The sequence below is a fragment of the Catharus ustulatus genome, chromosome 10, assembly GCF_009819885.2.
Source record: "Catharus ustulatus isolate bCatUst1 chromosome 10, bCatUst1.pri.v2, whole genome shotgun sequence".
Classification (NCBI taxonomy): Eukaryota; Metazoa; Chordata; class Aves; order Passeriformes; family Turdidae; genus Catharus; species Catharus ustulatus.
The window spans coordinates 9,378,330-9,405,935 of record NC_046230.1 but is presented as its reverse complement, the minus strand read 5'-3'; the positions used below and the strand labels follow the sequence as shown (position 1 = coordinate 9,405,935).

The following is a 27,606-nucleotide window of genomic DNA, read 5'->3' as shown; positions in this document are numbered from 1 at the left end:
ACTTCAGTCATTCAAAAAGCGCTACTTCCAGCTGACACAGCTGTCGGATAACTCGTATATTATGAATTTTTATAAAGATGAAAAAATATCAAAGGAGCCAAAGGGATGTATTTTTTTGGATTCTTGTACAGGAGTCGTACAGGTAAGTTTGAGTTTATTTCATTGCAGCTTTTTGGGTGTAGAATGCATGAAAAAAGGCAAGTGGAAGAGCACGTTCATTAACAGAATAATGGTCTCATTAGCAGTTTCAGGAAATGAAAGCCCCACTGGTTTTCTCTTTAATGTAGTGCAGATGCTCAAACTGACAAGTGACAAAAAACCACAGCTGAATTATGGTAGCAGACCATGCACACACTCTTCGTCCATGACAAACATGAGAAAAAAAATAATGTGAAGTGTTTGGGAGGAGTTTCTGATATTATTATTCTGATAATATTATTATTTCAGTTATTTTCTAATTAATCTTGTATTCTGAGTCTTCATGATGATCATCACTTTTGGGGTCTTAATGGCATCAGGTAGGACAGAACTTTGTCTGCCAGAAATGTCTAAACCAACCTTTTTTTTCCCATTGTTACCCTTAGACTGTGTTCTTAGCTTTTTTCTCCCATCTTATTCTTCCTTTCCTCTCATTTTAATAATATATTTCTCTTTTTATCTATTGTTTCATTCTAAACAAGATGTTTCCTGCATGATATGTGACTATTGACTGATGTAGCCCAATGTGTCACTGAATAAGGAAATGCCTTTTATTTCATCCATACTTTACTATTTAACCAGTAAAGATTGGTAACAGTGCTAGGCAGGCTGCTTTGAAAAAAACCTTACAGGTAACACAGCAGAAGACCCCTGATAAATAAAAGGTTTTCTTGGTTATGATGTCTCTTGTTCACCTCTAAACCCTTCTGGAGCATGAAAAATGATCAGTTCCCAGTGATTCACCCTGGGAAGAGCTATTTGCTGGCAGTCCCCAACTCTGGGCAAAGGCCATTACCCCAGTGCAGTTCAGAAGGGTGTTTCTTTTTCCAAACAGGGATAGAAGGGGATGGAGATAAGCAGGTAGGACAGTGATGTTTGCCAGTGTCATACCATTGCCTTGATAGACCCTCACAGGGGGTTTGGAAGTGTAGCAGAAGCCATGGAGCAGATTCTTGTAGAGAAATCCTGGTTAGAAATGGCTGCTTGCTGCTGCCTGCTGGCACAAGGGCTGTCCTGTAAGCTGGGTCTCAGCCAGAGCTCCAGTCCAGCCCTGTAGGCTGTTATGTACATATTTAATGCTACCCCAGAGGGTGCCTGTTCTACTGTGTTGGTTCTCATGACACTCTGGGATACAGAAATATCTTGACTGAAAGATTTCTGCTGTTTTTTACTAACTTCTGACAAAAAAAACTCAAGAAACCTTTGAAATCCTCCTCTCCCTGAACCTTTGACAGCCGCTCCCTGAATCTACAATGTTCCTCCAGATTGTCCCACACTGGTTGAACAGTGACTTCACCTCTTGCCTGCCCCCACACACAAGTTTCTGTGATAGCTCAAATTTGTGAGTCCCATAGTAAATGTCAATCAAAAACTATCTTCACTAGTAAGAAATTAATCTTAGCTAAGGGTGTACTGTGGTGAATATCATCAGCTCTCAAAGCCTATGATGGACTTGGAAGCACGGGGCTGAAAAACAAAACCTGGTTTAGAGTTGCCATAAACAGGGAGACCAGAGAATGTCGAGAAAAAGTTGGGTAAAACTGAATTTTTAGTGAAAAAATGTGGTATGTACATTGTGATTCCAAGAGTTTTAATAACATTATAAATTATTTAAATCTTTCTGAATGACTTTAATTGAGATAGAATACCATAATTGTAGTAAAATATCCCAGAGAAATCATCTCCAGATAAAATACAAAATGCTTCCAAAACAATTCTGTTAAGTTTGGAAGAATGACCCTGCAGGCATTAGACTTAGCCTGATGTTTCATTTATAGCTCATTCATAGTCTCTTTTATGAATCTTGTATTATTTCTTTTTGGAAGAAATTTTTGAACTTGAAATTTAGTGTTGAAGATTAGAAGTCAAGGTCTATATGCCATATGGAAGGAGTTTTATAGAGGAGCAAACTGAGAAATGGTACCTTGCTTTTTTTATTCCTGTTAACTGATCAGGAAGGTAAAATAGCTGGCCTTAGATTTGAAACAAAGACTTTGCTGTAGATCTCATCTGCTTACCAGAAGTCTGAAGTACAGATGGAAAAGTGGATATTGAAGTTTTCCTGCCCTACTGATGTTTTTGAGGTTCAGCATGCAAGATATGCTGCTGTATTAGATAATGTCTGATAGTCTTTCAGGACGTGATTTAAAGATCTTGACCATTTCATAAGGGGAAATATACAAAAGAGAAAATAAATCCATTAAATTTTACATGTTTTTTTGTCTTATCTGAAGTAAAATGGAAACATAGCATTCTTCTTTATACATTGTGCATAAATTAGTGTACACAATCCACTTTACAAAAAGTGGCTTTAAAAGTTTTAAATGGCCACTACCTAAGATTCTTGGCATAGTTTTTTTCAACTTCTAGCTCTTGGTTAAGCCCTTATATAATTTTATATATCTGTAACAGGTTTTAGTCCTTGTTTTACATTAGTTTGAATATATGATTGGGGGAAAGGAGTGATTTCAGGATGAGGGTAAATACTGAACACCCAAGAACCAATGCTGGCAAGTCTATTCTTACTCTTCATTTGATCAACTAAAATTTATAACCCTGAAAAAATATTAGCCTCCATAAAGTACTTGATAGGAAAATTATTTCCTATCAAGAGAATTTCCAGTAGCAGAACTAAAAAATAGCACGCGTGCACACATATACACTCAGAGAATCCCAAGTCAGTTTGGAAAGCCAAGATTTGTCTGACCCCATTGACCCAAGTAGTTCCTGAAGAAGTAGTTCAGTCTTAAGTGATTCCTGATCTGGGTCATGACATGTAATATAAGAACTGGAGCAAGTGATTAGCAACAGATTGGGTAGGAATCTTCTAAATCATCTCTGCTGCTGGAAAAAATTGTTCATGGAACTTCCTTCTCAATGTCCTGGGTTTGCATCCTCCTCTGTTAATCAGTATCAGATTTGGCCTCTGTTTCTCTTCAATAAAAGTATCACTCATCTCACCATCTGGCTTAGAAACCTCTTCACTAGTTCATATAGAACTGTGCAGAAAAATACTTGCAGTATGCAGAGCTATATGAGATCACAGTGATTATATTTGAGACTGTTAAGGAAGAAAAAATTGAGTGAAATTACCAGTTATAGAGTGGATAATTTTTTTTCATTTGTCAGCATCAGTCCAAGGTTAAATCTGTCAACAAAGTGATGGCAATCCTCTGGAATATTGAAATCAAAATGGTGGCACTGCTGTCCATCATCAGTCAGCTTTAAAAGTTCAGTAAAACAAGAGAGGATAGAATGCATTACTGTTCTCTCAGAAATAAACAAGGAGGAGAAAATGGATGCAACTGCTTCCTTAAGACTAAGAGATGTGTGCCTCACTAACTGGGTAAATTTGAGAAATTAAGGATGTTATGTAAGATCCCATCACTTTGTTTAATTTTTTTGAGCTGTTTCAGTAGTTAAGCACCTGTTAGTTCTTATGACAGAAATTGATAGACTCCTGCAGGTAAAATGTGGTGGCAGAGAACAGCTCTCGGAGCTCAATCTATTCCCAGGACATTCGGTATTTGTTCTTATTTTGTGCTTCAAAATTATAGCATTGCAACGAATGACCAGCACTATACCTCAACTTTGCCTTTTGTGAAAAATTGTTAAAATCCCCTAAGTTGTTTTTAAAATCCTTCCAAGCCAAAATAGATATGGGAAGTACCTACAGTAATAGTTACTGTTCAGGAATCTGTCCTGTTGCAATCTTCTGGAAAGTCCTGCTCCCACTCTCCCCAAAATATTTATATGACTTGGCAATACTTTAATTTATCTGGTTGGGTGTCTGATGTGCTGGTAAAGTGTAAGAGGCTTGTTTTTTAGAGCTGTTCTCTCCAGACCACTCCAACTCATGTAGCACATTGTGACCAGAGGTCTTTTATTGTTCCACATGGGAGGTGTTCACTTCTGCACTCTTGTCCATCTTAGATTTCTATGGCTGAATATAGGACATATGTTTGGGCACAGAAGCTCTTAAATGTACAGATTGACAGAAATTTGTGTTAATATCGCGCTATTTGAATATTCTTTAAAGCCGCTGAAGTTTGCTTAAATGTCATTTTTAAGGAGTGACCATATACAAGTCCATTTCATGGATGCCTTTTTCAGTACCTTTTTGTATTAGTTTTAGTGTTTATTTTAATTTTCCTTTTGTTCCAACAGAATAACAGGCTTAGGAAGCATGCCTTTGAGTTGAAAATGAATGACCTCACATACTTTGTGCTGGCAGCTGAAAATGAGCAGGATATGGATGACTGGATTTTTACTCTCAACAAAATCCTGCAAATAAATCCAGAGGGAACAATTCAGGAGAGGAAGAGTGCAGATCTCACTGATCTGAGACTTGGTAAGAGTGAAAAATCTCTTGTATTGCTGGGGGTTTTTTAAACAAGTGAAAAAAGTGGAACCTTCAATCAGTATTTAATCATTTTAACTGCCTGAGTTCGTAATGGATTCTGTACCTATTGATTTCTAAGGAAGCAGCACCAGTCTTGGCAATCCCTGAACAATGTCAGCTAACTCCCCTCAGATCATTTTTCATGGCTGGAGGGGAGGTAAAACTCTTTCCACAAAGTCAGCAGGAGCAACATGGCTCTACTTTGCATATGCAGCTCTTTTTTAAATTTAGTTCTCTCTGTCAGTGATCTTGCTGGCACTTTGTGTTTTACTGTCCTGGAACTCTGAAGGTTTAAAAAAGTTTTGTTCTGGAGAGTGGTTTGATCAGTTCTTTTTCCAATATTTTGCTTTCTTTAAAAATCTGGAGCTAATAATTAAAAAAAAAAAAAAATCTGTGGTATACGTCTCTTTCTCTGAAAGTTTATTGACTTTTATTTCTTACTTTTTTGAACTTGCACATTATTCTCTCAGTATGGAAGAAAGAATTGGATGTTCTATTATACTGCAGTCTTCATGTTGCAGTAACTCATTTTTCCACATAATAAATCCACATACAGTTTGGATGAACTCCAGCTGAAATTCTAAGGCTGAAAACACTTGAAACCTTAATACAGTTGTAAAACGTGCTCTGAGCTAAGTCAAAGTTTTGAATCCACATGCATCTGAATCTTAGGGAAGTTCTGAACTCTTTAGCCTAATATTTATAAAAAGTTCTAATTTTGGAAGGACAGACTACTCTTCCTGTAGACAAAGATGTTTTTAGAACTTGGAGGCACAAGAAACTTGCGCTTCAGAATCAGAGGAGTACTTCTGAAAATCCCACCCATAAGGGATATTAATCAAACAGGAAGAAATATGTGCATAAAAGGTCAAAAACACAGGCTAACAGAAGTCTCTACTGGTAAAAAAGCTGATAACAAGCTATGGGAATGTGCTATAGAGTTAACTTGTCAAAAGACACGTGGCTTTCTTGGCAAGAAGAGCCCCAAGTGACTGCAATGACTTTTCACGTGGGGCTGAGAGCAGAGCACTCCCTGGTGAGCTGAGTAAAGCACAGGGCTTGTGTTCAGTGCTGTTCTCTGGATCCAGAGGTGCACAGCTCATGGAGTCCAGGCTGCATCCCTCCCTTTCCCAAAGAGCAGGAAAGGTCCTGCCTGCCTCACTGAATGCTCTCTTTACTGGGAGTCCAAAATCTTCTGGTTGACATGAACCCTTGGTATTGCATCAGAAAGGACTGAGATGAAAATGTGTTTGTCGTGGGTATGAACATTTGTCATGGATGAATGTGTTGGGTGCTTAACTGAGTAGTCAGGTGTGTTGTTTGGAAGTTTAAATATAGACTAAGAGTGATCAGCAGTGAGAGATGAGGTTGAGGACAGAGGTTTGCATGGGCATCACTTCCATTTGGAGAGATGATGAGTCTGAAGGGAATAGAAGGAAATAAAATGGAAATACAGGTTTTTCTCTTTTAAACCCTATGGTAATAGCAAGAATAATAAGATCATTTTGGGCTTTTTCTTCTCTTCAAGACCCTGCAGAAGTTTCAGTGAATTATGATTGCTCTCAAGAAGAGGTGGATTCTTCAGAGAACACCTTGCACCCCGATTTTGCAAAAGTAAGGGATGTTACATTTTTCTTTACAAGTCTAGTGGAAAAAACTTCCTAGATGAAAAATGCCTGCAAATCCTTAATATTTTGAAAGGTTAAAAAAATATGGCAATCTATTATAATTGTTAGAGACAAAACAAGTGACAGAAATAATTTTTTTTCTGAGCAACTCATTCGTTTATGTGTGAAAATCTCCACTAGGTGCAAAGAGAGTAGGTGCCCCACAGAGTATTTTGATTTAGACCTGTGAACTCAGTATGAATATGGTCCTCTCAGTTGAGTTTCTCATCTGAACTGCATTTCTGTAGAATTTGGCCCTTGGAGAGCCAAGATTTCCTGTGTGACTGGCAAGGAAGTGAGCTCTGAACTGCTCATTACCTTCTGTAACTTCATTGAAAGATGCATGTGCTACCAGGGGAGGCATTTTGTCCTCTGGAGCTCATAAACTGCTTCATGTGGATGAGATAATTGTATATGGTGCTAAGAAGCTTTTTAATGAAAAGCTAGATTGGAAATGCTTCACTGCTTTCTCTTAAATGAATGCATAATCTGTTTGTAGCCTTCTGCCAGTGAGCTGCTGTAGATGCTGCCTGTCTGCAGAGCCAAATGCTTTTGAGAATGTGACACGTATTTGAATTGAAAGCTATCTATGCAATTGAGGACAGAATTTTACTGTAGGCCATATTCATATATGTGAAGTGGTCACCTAGAATTCAAAAAAGAAAAAAAAAAACAGATCACGGAACAAACAAAAACAAACCAACCAAATAAAATGTATCTGAGTTTATGTATTAAGGGCAGCAGAAGTGTCTGATCATTTTGTCTCTGGGTAGATTCTTTCTAGTGGTTTAGTTGATGCAGTTATCTGAGGTATTTTGCAGATATCTCAATGACCACTGGTGCCTGCAAGGTTATAGGAGAGAGCCAGAATACAGCAGTGTTCTGTGGCCTTTTCCTAGTCCATGACAGATAAATATCCTGATCCCATCTCTACCTAAACCACATCTGGACCTGCTTCTGCAGGTCAGGCCATGGGTGATACATGTTAGGAAGTGAACACAGAGCTCTTGGTCTGGCTGGGCTGCTGCTGCTTGTCATTTAATGTGTGCTGGCAATGTCATGATGTGGGAGACATGGAGCACTGACTGGGACCTGAACAAGAGAATATCCTGTGCCATGTCAGCTAAGGGTTTTGTTCAGTCCTAGACAATCAGAAAAGATGGAGACTCTTAATATTTCAGAGACTATTTTTTTTTTTTTTTAAAGAAAATCGACATGCAGAGAAAGACTGAAGGAATTGAGCAATTGAAATATCCCAAGGGACCTTTAAGGGGAAGGGATTTCATAGGGCTTACTTTACATATTGGATAAATGAGCTTAACTAGTAAGGAAAAAGGTTTTTGCAGTTAGGCATAAGGATAAATGTTTAGAAGGAAGAGTAGGAAAGCTCCAGGTAACTTCAGAAGGTGAAGTTGGTTTTGTCAGAGTGCTTGCTATTAACTTAAGCATTTGTCTGTCAAAAAGGAAATTGTGTGTGATCCTCCCTGTGGCAGAGTGTGGGTGGGAAAGGACTCCCAGCCTTCCCTTTGGGTGACACTGCAATCTGTGTGTCTGCTCTGCCTGTAAGGCTGAGTGGCATTTGCTGCTCCCCTTTCTGCCCTCCCCTGGCACAGGTGTTTTTCTGTGGGGCTGGTTTGTTGAGGGTTTATTTCCCTCTGCTTGGGAATCTCTAAACTGATTTGGATGCAGAGGTCTGACATCGTCCTCAATGGATAGCATATGTGAACATACAAGAACTTGAATTCCTTAATTGATTTATTTTGGGATTCCTTAGAATATGTCATGGCCTGAAAATCCCTGCTTCACAAGCAAAGAGTGCTTGGAGGTGCTTGGGGATAACTGCTGCAGAAGTGGGAAATGTTGTGAGTGAAACACTGATCACTCATTTAGAAGTCTAACAACTCTATGGATTTCTGTTCTTGTGCAGAAAACTAATTTATTATCTGTCACCACAGTACATCACAGAAACAGAAGAAACAGTGAAAGCCTCTCGAAATACAGAGCGACTAAACTTGTTCTCTTTGGATCCTGATATAGCAGTAAGCAATATGTAATTTTTTGTAATTTGTAGAAATTTTAAAATACAGGTGACACGAGCTAATTGGGTTAGCTGAGCCAACAGAGTGGGTTGCACTTCAGCAAGCAGCTGGGTATACCCAAGGCTTCAGCAGTGAAGAGGGAGGGGAGCTGAGTACAGAGATTTCTGTACACACTCCTCACTTTGGCTGCAGAATGGTTGAGGATGGCAGTGACCTCTGGAGGTCATCTAGTCCAGCTGAGCTAAGCTCTGAATTAGTTTAAAACAAGCATTAAAGCAAAGTTTAACATTTAATGTCAGGATTCCAATAAAGTTATTTCTTGCACTGGATGCGAGTTAAATGGAAACTTTATTTTAGTTAAAAAGAAGGCTTAAGTAACATTGGGATCAGTGTATATTTAGACTTGAGCCTGATGTCAATCAAGTATAAGACTTTTTTTCCAAGTATTAAGCAAATTGAAATAGTGATATGTTGTATAAGTAGTGGGAAAAGAAGGAAATGCCTCTAATTCTAAAATGTGCTGTTAATAATCTGAAAATGTGAGGGTTTTTAATCTATATGAGGAAATTAAAAGCTAAAATTTTAGAAACAGTAAGTAAACAAGAAAAAAGTTAGTTCTGAAATTATAGGAAACCTAATTTGAATCCCTAATACTTCCTCTGACAATTATATATGTCCTCAGGCAGTCTTTTTGATTTGCTTCCTAATCTACAAATTAAGAATAACACTCATTTACTATAGTAATATGAAGATACCAGCAGTGACTTTTAAGGTTTTCAGGTGTTTCAGTGGTTGCAAAACCTTAAAAAGAATACTTAGTTTTGGAATATGATGGGTTTTTTTCCTATGTATAACAAATTATCCTACTTATTTCAGGCATGGAATCCTCAGAAAAAGGAGTTTCCAGGGACAAACTCAGTGATAAAGCCATTTGAAGAAAAGCCTGCCAAGAGGATCCTAATTACCTGCAAATCCCTTAGTTTGAATCTCCAGGCCTGTGTTACTGAAAATGAAAATGATCCCTTAACCAATGTAAGCTTTTCTTATTTCTCTGTGATTTTTTGGGGGGGTTGGTTTGTTGGGGTTTTGGTTTTTTTTGTTTTTTTTTTTTTTTGTACATGTGTTAATTTGGAAAGAGAAGTGGAAGGAAAAAGCTGTATTACTGCTCCCTTTGGACTGAATAACAAAATTGATTAACTTTTCAATAGATTTTCTGAAGCTGGTTTACATTTCTGACTTTTAGCTACAGTTCAGTGAAGGATTAAAAATATTTCAAACTTTGAGGATTCTTAACAATTGCTATAAGAACAACAAGACCTCTGTGGGGAGGCAACTGAATATCAGTTACTGGTGAACTGGGGGGGTTTCTGGTTTTTTTTTTTCAGGGAGAGACAAGGAACCAAGCAGATAAAGTTACAGGAGAGAAGGCAAAATAGAAAGGACAGAATGTTTCATCTAGTGGAAAAATCCAACTAAAACCAGGACAAACCAGAAAATTTTGCTTATTCTTACTGTAAAAAAAAAAAGGGCTGGGAAAACTGAGATGTAGATGTCAGTCTATAGCTTTTAGTTAGTTTTGCTGTGAAGCAGAAAAGTTATGAGACATCAATGTCCCAGCAACTCCACTTTCATATATTACATATGAGGCATTGATTTTGTTTGTTGATTTGTTTGTTTTTCATTTGAAGATGACCTCTACAGTGAATGCAAATTTAGCATGATGTAATCAATATCTTTTTTTGGCAGACTGGAATAACTATTTAAATAAAGTCATGATAACTGCACCAAGGGCATGCAATATTCCCTGCAGAGGCTGAAAAAGCAAAGAACATTGTACCTGCTCTGCATTGCTGTTTATCTCCACAGTTTTAAGGTTCTGATTTCTGTTCAGTTCAGGTGGTGTTATGCTGAGGCTGATTTATTCCATCAGAATTATGGATGATCTTTGGAGGTTACTTTCAGTCACAGGACTGAATTCCCTGGTACTCTGCCATAGGATAAGTGGGCACTGTCAGAGTGGTTTGAATGCTCTTGGTTTCCCAGCAAAATGGAACATGTGTTTCCCACAGAATAATACACCCACGCTTTTGTGTTCGTAGCAGTAAACATTTTCTGTCCCCTTACATTTGTCATCTTTGTGTTGCATTTCTGACATCCCTTGAAAGCCCACACTCACTCTTCCCCTTTTATGATGACTCTCAATCTGCATTTTAAAAGTCCTGCAGCGTGTTTCCTGGGGCTGTATTCATTTACTCTAATAGTTAGTTATCTATTTGGTTTTGATTCTGTGAGTTTCTAAGCTGTCAGTTCCTCTTCTGGCACCCTGTTAACAAGCTTTCTTTAAAAGCCCATAAATTCACATGATTGGAACCTAATCTGGGGTGTGTGCAAATGTGCTTTTAATTTATCTCATAACTTGTACATAATATTTGTTTACTTTCTTTTTTTCTAGTTGCAGAAATCCATTGGAAGACAGAGTTTACCCCCATCCTGTCAGTTGTCACTGTATTATGTTTCTGGTATTTTCTCCAGGTAGAGCCGTTCTTTGTGAGTGTGGCACTGTATGATGTCAGGGATGGCAGGAAGATCTCTGCTGATTTTCATGTGGATTTGAACCACACTCTGGTTAGACAGATGATTTCTGGTTCCTCGAGTCCATTAGAAAATGGTACACTTGAAAATATGGACTCAAATGAAATGGAAGAACCACAGGTGAAAGGCTTCCCAGAAGAGTGGCTGAAATACCCCAAACAGGTATTCCACATGTGGCTTGCATAGCTTTTAGTGACTTGTGTTACTGTTTTAGTTCACTAGTATTCTTTTTCATTGCAGAACTTTTGTGTGCTGTGCTCTTGTTTCCAAGAAAATTCTCATTTGTGTGGCAGTTGTACAGAGCCACTTGTTTTCTGAGCTCCCTGTATAGACCATTGCAATCAAAACTGATAAAAGTTAGTGTCTCTTACTTAGAGAAAGCACCCATATTTCCTGTGCTCTTTGGGTACATTTGCTGACCTCTCCCAACCAGCCAAACAAAATCACAACTCAAAGCAACACCTAGATGCTGCAATAATCTCAAATTGCTTCCACATTCTTGCTGTTGCCATAAGCTGTGGGCTGGATCAGCATGGTTACCTTTTCTCCTCCATCATTCCCCTGAGGAATGAGTGACTCAGGCCAGCTTTTAGGGGCTGCCCAAGAGGAACAGTTAGGTTAGGCCATACTGACATGATCCCCCTGCTTTTTGACTTGGGTCAATCTGTTTGCAAGGTGCTGCTTGTGCACAAGCTGACTTCAGCACTAGCAGAAAGATTTTCTTTTCCATCTGGCTGTGTTGAATAAGTAGAGATAATTAGCCTTAATAATCCTTTCTGGATTTGGTTTGTTACCATTTCCATCAACAGAGAGCACTGGCAGTATTTCCTTTCTCCAGATTGCTGCATACTTTTGAACTGTTCTCCCTTTTATCCACAGGCTCTTTTCTCCATAAGTAATCCTCACTCTGAGATTGTACTGGTGGCAAAAATAGAAAAGGTGCTTACAGGAAACATTGCTAGCAGTGCCGAACCTTACATTAAGAATCCTGATTCCTTTAAGGTAATGTAACAAGAACATCCTTTCCTGCTCTGTAAGCTTCAGCCTGCTGGAAGCTGAAGGCATTGCAAATCGTGCTGACAAATCTCAGCAGTGTGGCTGCTGAACAGGACAAGCTCCTGGGAGCCCCATGCTTCAGAAAGCAAATGTCCAAGTTCCACTGGCTGGATGAATGAAGCTCCATTTTGTCTACAACTTGCAAATCCATCCGTGGTGCATTCCTGTGCTGGTTATGCCTTACAACAGTGATGTTCTCTGTCAGCAATGTTTTAGAAATTATGAGCTACAGAACTTCGTACAGAAGCAAAGTTGGGGCAGGCACCTCTCTGTCTCTGAGAGCAGGCATTGCACCTGCATTGGGTAATTACAGAAAACTGGAATAACAACTTAATTGCAGTTCTGAATAAAGGAGTTGTGACAGGGTTTAATTTGTCAGGAGCATCATATTCATCTTATGATAGCCCTGCTGTCCACCCCAAACCTTTTGTTATGAATAGTATCAGGCCAAGTTATTCAAATTATTGTAGAGACACTGTAACCTCTTCAGCTTGGATGTACTTCGTGCAGCATTTAGGATGTTGGAATGATCCTGATGAAATAATTCACATTTCCTTTTTTGCAGTGTGCACAAAAGGTGTTGAAATCCAATAAACAGTTCTGCAGCAAGCTGGGGAAATACCGTATGCCATTTGCTTGGTCTGTGAGGTATGTATTCATTCTTTTCATGATTTTATAAGCAACTCATAGCTTATTCCCTTAGACTTCTGTCCTTTTATTCTTTTCCACTTTTTCTGCCTGAAGCTAAACAAAGCTTTCTCTCTGGTCCAGATCCCAGAATATCCTGCAGGCTTTTTGTTTCATAGCCCTATTTTTCTCACAGCTAAGTGTCAGTTACTTGTTCATTAAATGTGACTGTGGTGGAATCTTCTCTTCAGGTATGTAGTGAAGTTGCCAGGAAGCAGCAAGGGTAGCTGACAGAATATCAATTTATCGTGAGCTCCACCATTCATTGGGCACTGAAAATTACCAAAGAGATTTCAAGGTCACAGTTCTCATAAGAATTTTCTGCAATGGTAATTGTGGTCTGAAATAGAGTTTGCAACTAGAAAGTAGGGGCACAGGTACCTGTTCTTGAGGCTCTGTTCTTGTTTTGATGCCCGTCAAGTTTTAAGAAAAGTCTAACCAAGGACTTGAAATGCTTTAGGGGTAATATTGATGGATTATGGGATAACTGTTGTATTCTTCAAGTGATAGAGAACTTCTATTTTCTCATTTGGCAGATCAGCTGGGTTTTATTGCAGGTCAGTGCAGTGTCAGTAATGGAGTTTTATTCTTTTTCTCTCTCCTCCTGTATAATTTTTTTGCTGGCCTCACTTCAAGACTGAGGCGCCCCTTTGCCTATTGATCTTCCTTTACCAAATAGGCCTTTTTTTTCCCCATTTATTGTCCCTTGAAGTTTTGATGTAATTCCTTTCTCTGTCCTCTCCCTTTTTTCTTTCTCTCTTGTGTAATTTCTTCAACGTACTGCTGCCCTGGGATGAGAGAGCTCCTTGATGGAGACCCTCCTGTGTGTCCCTGTGACAGCTCTCCCTTCCTTCTGCCATGCTTAGAGCAGGGACTATAAATTCTCATATTCCCTATAAAAAGGAAAGCTATCAATTGCCAAGAGAAAACATTCCTCCTCTGTGGCTTCTGTTCTCACAGTAGCAGGCCAGGTGGAGAGCTGCCTGAAGCTCTCAGTAGGGAGAAAGGAAAAGCAAGTGCTGGGTGAAAAAGTTGTGTTGTGGCATTGCCTGTGGTTATGAGAGAGAGCTCTGTGTGTGCTTCTGGTGTGGGGCATGGAGCACCAGGACACAGTTTCCCATGACATGTGCAGGGGAAAAACTTCTGATTTTAGAATATAGTGCTTAGATGGTGAAGAAGAAAACATGCGGTGAGGTATGGCCATTTTAAGGGTTCATTTATATTTTATTTACATACCTTTTAGTCAATATCCAGTAAGAACAGGAGAGGTGAGTGCTCAAGAGAAGGGCAGTTAATGTGTTTTGATCTGTCATCACAAGCTCAAGGATACTCATAAATATTTGCTACTTCTGTGTAGCCCAAGGACCATTCATCAAAATCACATTGATGGGTTGATAGAGACACTTGTACCAAGTGACAGACTGTGTGCAATGGCAGCAGGTGCAGGCTTGGCACCAGACTGACCTGAAGCTTCCTATTAACTCTGCCTGCCTGTGCTCTGTGGCATTGCCATCAGTGATATGTTTTGCAACTCAGCCCTTGCTGTAATAGCTGTCTTCAGTGGTGCGATGATTTTAACTAATTCAGGGTCTGGCCAGGCACTCATGGGTATAAAGAAGGCTGAAACATTCTTCCACAGCTTCAGGAAATCCTGCCAGAAATAAAATACGGAAAGGTTTTCTTCTCATTTTGAAAGAAGTGTATTTCCTTTCCGTAGGATTCTCCAAGTGTCAATCCCTGTTGCCTCGTGTTGAGGAGGGGGCAGGAGCAGGATTTGGGCTGTGCCCCTCTCCTCTGGTTCTTTAGCTGCTGGGCTGTGTGTGCCCCATCTGTGCTCCCAAGTGCATCCCATAGTGTGTGCCTCAGCCCAGACCTGTGGCTGCAGCTCTGAGCTTGCTTCACAGACATGAGCGAAGTTTTTGCTGCTATCCCTGTGAGGCAGAGAGCCCCCTAAATACCTGTCAAGCTGGGGTACATTGAGAAAATTCAAATTCCAAGCTCATTTACATCTGCTTATGTATTAACATTGTTCAGGTCTGACTTTGGTAAAAGCAAAGTATAAAATCTATTTCTGTTTTCACAGCTTGAAAATAGAAGTTTCCACATGAGGCTATCGCACTACAGGGGGAAAGAAATGGTTTGGCTATGATAAATAGCAAAACCCTGGGTTTGGAAATGTGTTTTCCAGTTAGTTCATTCTGGCATAACCACACTTCTGTTTTTGTGTGGAAATTTTCCCTCCTTAAAGCAGTTACAGATGGTCACAGTGCGATTTTTACGTACGCATTCAGCAAGCCAAACTCTTGACAGTTGAGTATTGCACATGTGACTGAAACTCTTAATTAGCTCCTGCGGCACCAGTTTGTTAGCATTGCTCAAAAGCATGACTCAGGGTTCTTCCCTGAGATCCTGCTGGGAAATCTGGTGTCTGTGTGCTCTCGCAGGTATAATTAGGGGATGTGTTAGAATTACAATGTGTCACAGTCTCATTTTCCTGCCCCAACTGCCAAAGTTTGCAAATATCTGCCTCAGCTACATATTGTAGGTGTGGGGGGAAACTTCAGTCACAGAAATGAGCTTTTACACTCTTACTCCTTCAAACCTTCTCCACCCTCATAAACATGGTGCTTTAAAGCTGGTGTCAAATCCTTCAGCACGGGTGCAGCTGCTGATTTGGTTCAGTTGCCGTAGGTCGAGGGAGATGCAGACACTGAGACTGCACTGGATTCCAGTAGCTGCAGATCTTTCACTCAATGTCTAACCCTGCAGGTGAGCAATTTTCCCACAGATCATAAACTACTACTTCAAAAATAACCTTTCTCAAAGTTAAATGATGAACAATGTGTAGGTTTTCTGTGCTTGACGAGTTTTTAGGATGGTGGACAATCAGCTAACAACATCAGAAGAGCAGAATCATATAAACACTGAAGTACTGAGATGAAGTTTTAGTTTTTTAGTGTAATCTATTAACTTACTTTCCCCTAAATAACCACTTTTATAATCTCTTGAAATGATTCTTATTAAAATATCTCAGTAAATAGGTACCCAGCACTAAGGTGCATTGTTAATATTTTAGACAAATATTGACCTCCTGACTGTGGAAGATTTTAAAGCATTTCCTTGTTTTGATGTGGCAGTTGTCATTCTGAAGTGCCTTCAGTATGTTCCCTGTGACAAGGAACACTCTTGTTCCACCTGCAAGGATATAGCAAAGCATGGGATTGCAGTTACTTAACTGCAGCTGTAATGTGCTCAATATTTGCTACTCTGAAAATTCTTCAGCTTTAATGAACCTGGGGAATGGAGACACCAGTAAAACTTGAACAGAGCATAAAACCTACCTTTTTAAGTAGAGTTATCTTGTTTTCAATGGAAACTTAAATTACTCATGTGTTGTAAGACCTTTATATAAATGGAATACTGTGTGTAAGGTGGAGAGATAAAAATGCTTCCCTGTTTGGTGGTGGTTTCATGCCTTTAATTTTGTTCTGAGTGCTTTATTTAGGCACTGATATATGGCTGAACTAGTTCTAGAGGGAGAGCATGGGATAGCCAGGGAGCACTGATGCTCTGGAGCAGTGGTTGTAGACAGGATGATTTTGTAAGGCCCTTCTGACTCCAAACCAGAGAGGAGGAGTGGGCAATCATGGATTATTTTAGGTTTGAAGACACCTTGAGGATCACAATGCTGTGTCCCTGAGCCTCCTTGAAGGCAGTGCTCAGTACCACTGACCCAGAGTGAGCTACTTCCAGCTTCACTTCCTTTTTCACTTGCATCTGCAGCCCTCCTTGGTGAGTGCCCCTACACCCTGCTGCACTGAGCAGGGGTGTGCTCAGTGTCAGAGCCTGCTCTGGAATCAGTTAATAGTTTCCAGCAGAGCCTGGGTTTGCTCAGCATCACATTGCAGAGCCCAGTGGCACAAAGGAAATCACTCACCAATGTTTTGGTCCTCTCTGTTAGTCTGGAGGAGGAAGCTGTGCCGAGTCCAAGAAATACCATAAATGTCACCAATACTGTAATAATTATTCAATCTTTTTCCTTTTCTTTTTCTGTTTTCGGACAGCAGTGTAATAGGATTTGTAGAGTACGTGGTGCCTGCCAGAAATGAGGTCTGGTTTCTCCCTAGTAAGCTTTTTGACATGGTGTGTTACTGTGGACCTTATTCCCTCCAACAGCTGGGGGTAAAAATCTGATAGAAGAGAGTTGATAATTCTCAACAGTTGCAAAGAAATGAGATAGGGATGCTTCTCTCAGTTAATTAAGTTAAGATACGGTGCATTTATAATTATTCTTGGGATCCTCTTCCAAAGGCTTGCTCCTTTATTTTGTGTCTGGCAACAATTTGTCCTGGCATCAGTTCTTCTTCTCACTGGCACTGGAACAGAGAAGTAAATTAAGGAAGCAAGATTGGCCAAATGATTCACAGAACAGCACTTAGTGTCAAGAACATTTTACTTTTGTTAAGCAATGTTTTTTCATACTACGGTTGAATCCAAGGTTCATTAATTTGGATAACTGTTACATTATCCTGTCCAGCCAGCCTATGTGACCCTTGAGGATACACAAAGGGCACTGCAATGTCTTAATTAAATCCTGCAAGTGTCAATGAGCAGGAATGGAAATGTCTGGAAATGTTTTCCTGTGCACACAACAGCTGATATTTATTGTTCTCGGTTATAGATGGTTATCCTTCTTTTCCAGTTCAGTGGGTACTTGTAGCTGGTTCATCTAAAATTTAGTTGGTGTTCCACAAGCTTGTTTTGTGAAGGAATGCTAAGTCACAGTGAGTTGGTGTCGTGCTCCTGGAGGGCACAGGACACATTTAATGCAAGGAACATTCATTGAGGTCTCTACCCTGTTTCTGTAAAATCATATGTTCCTTTATGTGGTAAGAGGTGGTAGTTGAAATCTGACAGCTAGCTATGATTTCCATTATTTAAAATTATAATGACTTTCCTTGGATAATAACTTCTTGGATTAAATTACCCATGGATGAGACTACCTACTGATGCATTGAATTCTCCAAATTGATTCCTTGAAATAAAGAATCAGTCTCTTTGTTGAAGTGAGAAGTCACGCCCATGATGGGTGAGAGGCTCTTGCTCAAACCAGGTCTGAGGTCTTTGCAGGCCTGGGATGTACATGGAATAAACTGAAACTGTCATTGTCCTGCAAGCATAAAGCTTGGCAGGGCTCTTTTGGGTGAAAATCTACAGAGAGGCCATGAATTTGTGTGAGAATTCATATCACAACCTTGTTAAAAGATTGCATGACAATTTCAAATGCTCAAGTATAAATATCCATCCATACATATGTATGGATGAATGTTTATAAATATGTCATTTTTTTTCTTTACAGGCCAGTGTTTAAAGATAATCAGGGAAATGTTGACAGAGATTCCCGATTCTCACCCTTATTCAGGCAAGAAAGTAATAAGATTTCCATGGAAGATTTGATTAAACTAATTGCAGAATACAGAAGGTAAGGAAAAGTTTTTAATTTGCTTTTAAGCTTTTTAAAGCTGTGCAGAATAATTGTAGCTGGGATTTTTTTCTTCATTTAACACAGTGTGCCAAAGTGGCCATGTTAAATTATATTACATTAATGTTTTTCACATTAGGTTATTACCTGCCAAAGAGTGCTTGAGGTTGGACTTTCCAGGAAAATTGAAACATCATTTGGCACATTAAAATAAATGTTATTATAGCCTAAAAATAGTGATTGCTTAAATCAGCTTTTATCATGGGAAATGCAGGTGAAGTATCCAACATTATCTCAGGGGAAAAAACAGAAAAGAAAAAAAAGAGTGGCAGAGATACAGAATCATTCTTTGTGGGTTTCCCAACTCCTTGCTTTTGTTTGTTTGAGTCTCCATGGCAGACTCAAGAATGGACATCGAAAGTAAAAACCTTCTCCAAGTGTTTTACAGCCTGTAAATTTCTGAACAGAGGTTTGGCTGGGTAGTTTCCATACAGGTATAAATCAGGTTAATCCTAGAGCAGGGTCTGTGTTTATACTGGATAAGTAACATGAGAATTAAACCTTCTATTTCTCCTTGTCTCTTCTACTCTAAATGGGCCTGAAAATGAATTAATCTAAAAAACTTCTGTTCCATTTCTATAAAAAGAGATCCTAGGAAGATTGAATATCTGCTATGGGCTTAGATTAGGCCCTTGTGCCACCTTACTGTTATTGGCCAGGACACTCTACTGACTTCATTAGTGTCACCACTGCTGTGTTTGTGTCCCTAAAACATCTCCTAGACAAAGATTTAGCATCGTGGTTTTGGCACTGCTCAAATTACTTGGGCACAAGGAGTATGTCTTGGTCACATTTCAGCATGGCATTTGCAGGAACCACAATGTCCTGAACTCCTCTCATCCAAGTGCTCATTGAATTCCTTTTAGGGAATATTTCATTCAGATTTTAGAAAGTAAAAGTAGGTAAGTTAATTCTCATAAATTTTGCTTCATCACTTCCTTTTCTACGAAATAATACTGCTTGCAAAAAAAAGGCAGGAGTGAGATTAAGAAAAAAAAAGGAAACCACTAAATCATGTTTTATTTCTGCTGTTACACTTGATTAGAGTTTAGCCAATAGGTATATGTTAAATGTACTTAATGTATCTTAACTATCTTAAACAAGGCTCTGTTTTTAATTTTCGATTAATTCCTGTGATGTTATGATCTCTGTTCTAATTTTTGAAAATGTTTTCATTTATCTCATTGCAGAGCAGAGAAGATTAGCAAAATACAGACTATACCTGGCTGTTTGGACATTGCAGTTGATTGTGTTCCTTTGGAACATCCAAGTATGATTCCACTTCTAATTAAACAAGACATTGCTGTAGGCTTTCCATCCATAGTTGCACCTCAAGACAGTTCTGACAGAAGTGTCCATTGTGTAGGAAAGTGTATGCAGGGGAGTGGTTTTGAGCTGCTGTCATTCAATGGCACCACTCTCTTTCATCCTGTACCTGGCCAGATCCAGCCCAGTTTTCAGTGTCTGTGAAAGACAAGAAAGATTCCACACTGCTACAGCTGCCTAGAGCCACTTCTCCCCAGCCTGCCTGGGCTGCAGAGCACCTGCATTGTTCTGAAAATGGCAATTTCCTCTTGTACTAGGTTAGAAGGAAGTAAAATTTGGCGTGGTGTGTGTGGGGGATCACAAGCTTCTTTCAGCTTCCTCACAAGATATTGGTAGATTTTTCCTGGGGATTATTCTGACTTGAGGAAAGAGTTTGTAGGCAGGGTCTGTCCAATGGCTTTTCCCAGAAATAGTTCTGTTTGCTCTGGACATCTTAAGCCCCTCTCAGCTTGAGTTCCCCATGAAGTTAAATGCCTCACTGCTTTAATGGTGCAGGAAGAGAAAGTATTCTCTGTCCAATTTTAATCTCTCCCAGCCTCAGTGACAGAGGGCTTCTGTTTCTTGATCTGATTTCACTTATCCCAATTGCACCATATATTTGATCTAGTGCTGCACTGTTAATTTCTTCAATTTTTTTTTTATTATGTTATTAGGTAATAGAAAAACTTAAATGAGCTGTAAAATTGATTAGAAGCAGCATCACTCACTCCATTCTGTAGAAATTGTCCAAATACCAATGGGGCTGTTACACCATCAAATGTCACCAAATACTGTGGGTGTCAAAAGAGGTTACCAGTGCTGTCCAGTTTAATTCAAGTGAGAGAAATCATTTAAGGATGATTAATTGCCACTGTTCTAAGGTAATGTGTAAATTTAAGGCATCTCAGCATTAGTCATTTTTCATAAGTTAAGGCAGGATTTTGTATGTTCTATCTCAATGTTACTTATTCTTAGTACTAAGACAGTAAAAACAACCACAATATGTGATAGGTCTCTTTTCTTTTCTTTTGAAGACTGTGTAACTTCATCCTTTATTCCAATCAAACCATTCCATAACGTAAAGGAGCATCAACCTACAGTGGAAGTTGAGGAGTTTGTGCAGGAATCAACAAAATATTCTCGACCTTACAGGGTGTACAAGAACCAAATATACATCTACCCAAAACACCTCAAGTATGACAGCCAAAAACACTTCAACAAGGTACAGCATGTGACTGATTCAGGCCAACATGGGGTATTAGTGGCCTGCATAAGATCTTTTTAGGAATCCAGGAGAATTTATAAAGGAGAGGAAAATGGTGATGTCACTGAGCTGGCTCTTCATCTTTCTCAACTTTTAAAATCATAAAGCACTGGTACAATTTTAATGAATCTATGGGTTAATTTTAAGTTTTAACAGTGTTTCAAAGAGAGATAATGTGGTAGTTCCTTCTTCACAATTTTCAGGAGAGCTTTATATTAATGACATAACATGTGCAGATAAAATTAATCTAGATAATGTTTGCAGTTCTTAAATGAAACCTGGTACCATTTGTGTTTGCATGGTGGTTGAAAACTAATTAAGAACAAAATATAGGTAAGTCCTGGTCACTTAAGAGTCTGCTTCTAAACAGTCATGTTGAGGCCTGGCTTGCATTTTTCATTTTTCTTGGGAATTTTATTTCTAGTGATATCACTGAGACTTACAGGCATTTATAAATATTGATATACCATCTGTGTATTTCTCTTGGATTCTGAAAAGGCTTTATTCCAGCTCTGTAGTTTACCTGAGTTTTTTTGGGTACCCTATTTCTGATCTCAGCTTTAATATGCTCCTGTCTCTCCAGGCACGGAATATAACAGTGTGCATTGAGTTCAAAAGCTCTGATGAAGAAGGAGCAAAGCCACTCAAGGTGAGCTGAAAGAGTAGTTAATTCAGAGGGTGCTGTTTCTGAGGACATTTTTTATAAAATTCAGGAATAAGGAACGAGAACAATTCAAGAGTGGATGTTGCCATACATCCTTCTAATTTTGCACTGTGGTTGTGTTAGATCCCAGCAAGTCATAGTGATTCCATTTTACAGTGCCAGCCTTCTGACTGGTGGAGGGGAAAGGGGATAATATTAGAAAACTGAACCTTTTTTTACAGTGCAGCTTGCTTTTTCTAGAATTTATCACTTATCCTACATTTCTGATTGAGCTCAGGAAACTTAATTGAAAAGAGTGAGGCACAAAATTAGAAGGACCTGAGACTTAATTCCTGACTTTGCTATTGCCCAGGGGCTGTTGCATAGTCCAGTTGTGGTCTAGTTTTCCCAGCAATAAATAACACTGCCATTACTCAGTAATCAGGAGAGCCCAGACAGGACCCTACCAGAAAAGAGGTTGTTAACAGGGGTAGCTTTTGTAACATTTGAAAGTCAGTAAAAGCACTGTATTGTGTATTGAACTGCATAAAAGTGAAATAGATTTTGTAAAGCTTTTCACAGAAAACTCTGAAATTGATAACAACAAGGAAGAAGTCTAAGGAGTCTGCATTGCTTAATTGAGCATAGGGTAATTTTCACAGAATCAATGGACTTTTACTGGAAGTGTGTATAAAAAAAATCCAGGTTTGAGCACTTAAAACATTTCTTTTAATATTTGATAAAGTAATGATCAATCTTTCATGATAATTGTTTTAAATGTACATACATATTAGATGCACCAATACTAGTATCTTCAGCAGAATTTCCCAATGTAATGAAACATGTTACTTTTATCAGTGTATTTATGGGAAGCCAGGTGGACCCTTATTTACAACCTCAGCCTACACTGCTGTGCTGCATCATTCCCAGAATCCTGATTTCTATGATGAGGTCAGTCTGCTTTTTCTTTCATTAAATGTCTGCCAGTCCCATATGTTTGCAAATGAGACAGAAAAATATCTGTACAGAATGTTTCTGTTGCCATTGCTTGTGTATGTGGAAGGGCTGTGCTATGTAGATTGACATGCAGTCTCACGTTTTGTTTTCTCTTCTTAAATCAACTCAGTGGATTGTTCCTTTTGTAAGATGTTCTGAGTACAGTTAAGATGCTGTAGAATTAATTAGGAACAGTCCAGCTCTCTAAAATGCACGTCTGGATTACATTAAGGGTCCAGCTGCATCTCTGAATTTAATGGAAACCGTAAACATTGTGATGAAGTGTGGAGCCAAGTGTCAGAACAAATCCCTCTCTGACATATAAGATCTGCATCAGGGCATTTTTGTTGATCCAGTGGTTTGAACAGAATGTACAGTGATGTGTGGTGGCTGCAGCAAGTCCTTTAGCTGTGGTGCCTTTGAGGATGCAGCTATAGGGTAACCCATATGGTGGCCTTTGCCAAATGTTGCTCACGTGCATCTTTGTTTCACCAACACAAGAGCTGATTCCTCAGGCTTCCTGCAGGTGAACTTGATTTTGCCCTATTAGTGACTGGTGTGTTTGATGGCTTGTGAATGTCAAGTGTCTGTTCTGGATTTTCCACTACTGCTTTATATGAGTGATAAGCCTGGCAAACAGCATAGAGTTTATAGCCAGCATTTTCCAAACTGTTTTCCTAGTCAGTAAATTTTTTTTTTTTCAGTAAAAATTTCCTTTGATAAAATTGCTGGGAGAAGGCCAGCAGATAGTGTACAACTGTGAAGTATCAATTTAAAGATTCCTGTTTAGGAACTGAGGTGCAACTTAAAGCATTAAATTTTCAGAGATTTTAAACTTGTAAAGGATTAGCAACCCCTTATTTTGTGGTTTAACACATCTGAAAGTGTCCTTCGTGTGATGTTAGTGAGCCACTTGGTTTGGGGAGATTACTTTCAACCTGGGTGAGGAGTTGAATTCAGATGTGAATAGCCAATTGGGCTGGAAGAGGTGTGCACCTTTCCTAAATGTCCCTAGGAAAGCAAGTGCAGAATTTAAAAGAATGTAGGATGTTAGGAAGAAAGTTGTCTTCATCTGTCTCTGGGTGCCCATTTTATATCTGTTTATAGTATTAGGCTCTTACTCTTAAGCTGATTTAACACTGGAAGCATTTACCAACGATTTCTAACCCTTACTTTAGCATAGGATTAGCTTGGATAAATTTCATCACAGCTCACAGGAGCAAAGGGTCATTTTTATGAGTTTTTATGGTAACATGTTCTGATTAGTTTGTATTTTTATCCCAATAGGTTAATAATACCTGAAAACCAGTGTGCAGGATTTCATGGATGGCATGATATGGGATTTAAGACTGAGCAGAAATTATAAATAGAAGTTTGTTTTCATGTCAGCCTTTATTACTTGGTCTTTGCCATGAAATGATGATGGAGCAGTAGCTGAGATGTCATTTTAGTTTTGAGCATGAGGCTGGCTATTTATGGCTGCCAAAGTGCAGGTGATCACTTCTAGGCAGAGTCCACCACTCTTTAGTTCTGTCCTCTTTCATCTTATGCTCTTTCATCATTAATGAAAATACTCCTCCACAAGACAAAGTGGAAAAAAGCTGTTTTAAGTAGAAGTGATGATAAACGTAAACAATTTCCCTAAGAGAGTATTACTTATCATGGAGCAAACATTACCCAGTAAAGGCAGGCTATACTTAGACCTCTGTGTAGAGAGATGTCACTCATTTAGCCCATCTCTGATGCCTGATTTAATTGATTTTTAAACTAAAGTGAGGTGTAACATTTTACATTTCAGGTGAAAATTGAACTTCCCACTCAACTCCATAAGAAACACCACATTCTGTTTTCATTTTATCATGTCACCTGTGACATAAATGCAAAAGCTAATGCCAAAAAGAAAGAGGCTCTGGAAACACCAGGTACCTGTAGTAGAATTACTTTCAATTATAAATATACATTATGTACATTCAAATAAGGATTTCAAAGTTTTTTTGGCTGGATGTTATTGTCTTCCTTTGAACTTCAGAAGCTTGTTTTTCCAAAGAGTGTCCCATTTGTTCTTGTGCACAGTGGGGTTTGCCTGGCTCCCTTTGCTGAAAGATGCCCAGCTGGCTTCCCACGAGCATCACGTGCCAGTGGCCAGCAGCCTTCCCCCCAACTACCTGAGCCTTCAGGAGCCAGCCAGCACCAAGGTATTCATTCACACCTCCATGTGACTCAAATGGCACAGAGCAGTCATTGGCTGGTGGTTTGCATGAGCTCAGACTGCCATTTGCATTTGCTGGGGAGAGTAAATGGTAAATAAGGTTTCTGGTGTAAAATATTCATTTCTATATCACTGGATATAAGAACCAATATATGCAGCACCTGAGTGTCCTACATTGCTGATTCACAGGTGTATGTGGGAAAAAAAGTGTGTTTTATATATTCTACAGTGTTATAACCCCTCAAAATGGGAATCAGAGTGGTCAAAAAGAACTCTTCACAAACTCAGGCCATATGACATTCATTCTCCAGCTGATGTGATCCACAGTCATGATTCATTCTCCAGTTTTGTGGTGTGATATCATATTTTCCTGCAGATTCAGTCCAGCTTGGAGTATTTCTGCCTCCTTGTGTTTGTTTTGCTATTGTCATGAGGACAGGGTGGGGCAGGATCTGGTCCCCTGAATGGTAGCATTGATCTTGGGCTGAGAAGTGGGTTTGTATTGCAGTGATGATGTTTGTGAAACTGTGCACTGTAAGTTTGATGCAAGCTTGACTAAGTGGGAAATAGGTGGAAAATATTTTTTGTTGCTTTTGTTTTAACAGCAGATTGGCAGTGATATAAAATGGGTAGACAGTGGGAAACCACTTTTCAAAGTCTCTACTTTCGTTGTATCAACAGTAAATACTCAGGTAAGCCTACATTCCTCTTAGCTCTGTGACCTGTTTACACACAAAAAGTGTCAGGGAACATCTGAAAAGGGTTTTAAAATCATGCATGAATTTGTCTCTATAACACAAACATTATTTGAGTGCAGGAGGGCAAGATGCCAGTGATAAAAAACATACATTAAGGATGCACAATTCAAGGAAAAATAAAAATTGCTTTATACCAATAGAAAAATTATGGAATATCAGTTTAAACAGCAAGAAAATAAATTATAAGTACCAGGAAGAAAAAAAAAATCTGGCCTTTGAAATCTCTTAGGTTGTGAGGAAAAAAATAATCACTCACAGCAGTGAAAAAGGATTAGTCAACGCACCTGGAATTTAGCAAGCTGTGCTGGCCAATGGTTTGGACTCAATCAATTGATTTTCTTCCTGCGTCTCCAGTATAACATGGTGGGGACCAAGTGTGTTCATGGGTGTCACAGGTGATTGCTGTAACTAATTATGGCACTAAATTATAATCATCTACAATGTACATTAATGTGAATGTTTCCTGTTTTTAGGATCCATACCTGAATAACTTTTTCCATCAGTGCCAGGAAAGGGAAAAGGATCTGTCTCAGCCTCCTACCTCAAACTTTATCAATTCTTGTAAGGTAAAGTAACCTGCAATGCAAATTGTACTATACAACTGTATGTAGGGCTTTCTCTCAACTGAACCCTCACTGCAGAGTTCTAACCATGGCACAGGTTGACCAGCAGGCAGAGGGTCTGTGACAGCTCCAGTCAGATGGACTTGATGTGACAGATACACTGCTGGTCACCAGCTGCCTCCCATCCCCTCTCACCTAGAACAGCCTGCATCTGCCCCAGCAGCTCTGCTGATGCAGCCTGTGCCCAAGCTCAGATCCCCTTAGGGGATAAGGGAATGCTGCTCCACTTAATGCCTGGGAAAAGAGCTGCAGCCTGTAGAGCTGCAATATTCCTGATAATCCTCTCTTGCCTTAAATAACTTCTATCCTTACCTCCTCTAAAAACCTGGATGCTATTCAGAGGGCTGCTCAGGGTATTTGGTGTGTGTATAAATCAAGGGTGCTTGTTGCCTGTCAAGTTCTGAAACCAGAAAGAACACCTGAAAGATGAAACAAGAGCTGCATTAAATGTGCCTGTGGTCAATAGAGGTCAAAACCTGTGAGAAGGGAGGAGTATGACAAGCTAATTAGAAGAGCAGCAGGTGAATGTAAAGCCCTGATTCTTCACCTGTTCATGAGTGCTGAAATCCAAAGTTCTTCCTGTGCATTGTGCTTGTGGAACATTAACAGACAGATAAACAAGAAAACTGAAGGCAGATGTGACTGTTCCATCTCTGAACTGACTGAAGCATCATACATATGACATTTACTGTATTTCCTTTTAGCACTCTAAAGTCCAGCAGGTATTTGGGAGTTTAGATGTTACCACCATGTAGGTGCTTTCCCTCTTCCCTTTACTGGTGATGTTTTCCTGTATGAATGTATACCTTAATCAGATAGAAGCTGCTTGGGAAGAGATTTTTCTTTAAGAAGAAAAGAATAGGTTCCAATAAATCATGCTAGTTCTCTGGCCACTACTTTTGTTTGTAGATGCAGGTCTACCTGCAGACCTGAGAAGAGTGGCTTTATTTCCAAATAGTGTCTTGATTTAAAGAAATTATTAAGGTGTGTATTCACAAGTCAAAGCATCAGTGTTATTTGGAAGGTTATACCTCTACAGGATGAAGTCCTAAATAATTTTTGGAAAGCCATTGAGCATAATGGGCAAAGTTTGGAATCCATAAAAACTTTACAGCTTTCTAGACAATAAGCTGGTTGACTAAACCACCAGAATTGCACTGTTCTTTATCTGGTGTTTGTAGCTTACTGCTTAAAAATATTCCAGTGAGTTTATTAGAAAATAGAGACAATTTTGTATGCAAGAAGGGATCAACTATGCAATATAACTAGAGACTAAGTAATCTTCTCATTTTATTTTGCTATTTTTTATAAATTGCTAATACCTTTGTTAGAAGTTCTGTCATGATTTGGAAATGCCTGAAATAAAAATCTAGGAGAAATTCAAGGGAGTTTATTAGGTTTTTTTATTAAATGCTCAACACCTTTCTTGATTAGAGAAGATAAAACATCAGGTTAGCATGTTAATGCTAATTTTTACCACTATGCTTATAACAAAAGTATTGTAGCCACAAGTTGAATTTATCAGATCTCTGGGGGGAAAAAAAACAAACAAAAAACAAATTAAAAAACTCTAGAAATGTATATTTGTAAATTAGTTCACTTTTTTTTTTGTCCCTAGATAGTAC

The 27,606-nt window shown here is 39.0% G+C and overlaps 1 protein-coding gene across 12 annotated transcripts in view; it reads left to right on the top strand.

Annotated features, from left to right (window-relative positions):
• Window positions 1–27,606, top strand: part of DOCK10 (dedicator of cytokinesis 10) — a 120,521-nt gene that overhangs the window by 52,853 nt on the left and 40,062 nt on the right. For all 12 annotated transcript variants that reach the window (XM_033068471.1, XM_033068469.1, XM_033068475.2 and 9 more), the window contains exons 7-23: window positions 8–142; window positions 4,366–4,549; window positions 6,129–6,214; window positions 8,223–8,306; window positions 9,183–9,338; window positions 10,839–11,060; window positions 11,778–11,900; window positions 12,520–12,602; window positions 18,001–18,123; window positions 19,374–19,453; window positions 20,523–20,710; window positions 21,336–21,401; window positions 22,254–22,346; window positions 24,190–24,313; window positions 24,465–24,586; window positions 25,206–25,292; window positions 25,832–25,924. In XM_033068471.1, the coding sequence (XP_032924362.1) occupies window positions 8–142; window positions 4,366–4,549; window positions 6,129–6,214; window positions 8,223–8,306; window positions 9,183–9,338; window positions 10,839–11,060; window positions 11,778–11,900; window positions 12,520–12,602; window positions 18,001–18,123; window positions 19,374–19,453; window positions 20,523–20,710; window positions 21,336–21,401; window positions 22,254–22,346; window positions 24,190–24,313; window positions 24,465–24,586; window positions 25,206–25,292; window positions 25,832–25,924 (2,049 nt within the window). The remainder of the gene's footprint in view (window positions 1–7; window positions 143–4,365; window positions 4,550–6,128; window positions 6,215–8,222; window positions 8,307–9,182; window positions 9,339–10,838; window positions 11,061–11,777; window positions 11,901–12,519; window positions 12,603–18,000; window positions 18,124–19,373; window positions 19,454–20,522; window positions 20,711–21,335; window positions 21,402–22,253; window positions 22,347–24,189; window positions 24,314–24,464; window positions 24,587–25,205; window positions 25,293–25,831; window positions 25,925–27,606) is intronic.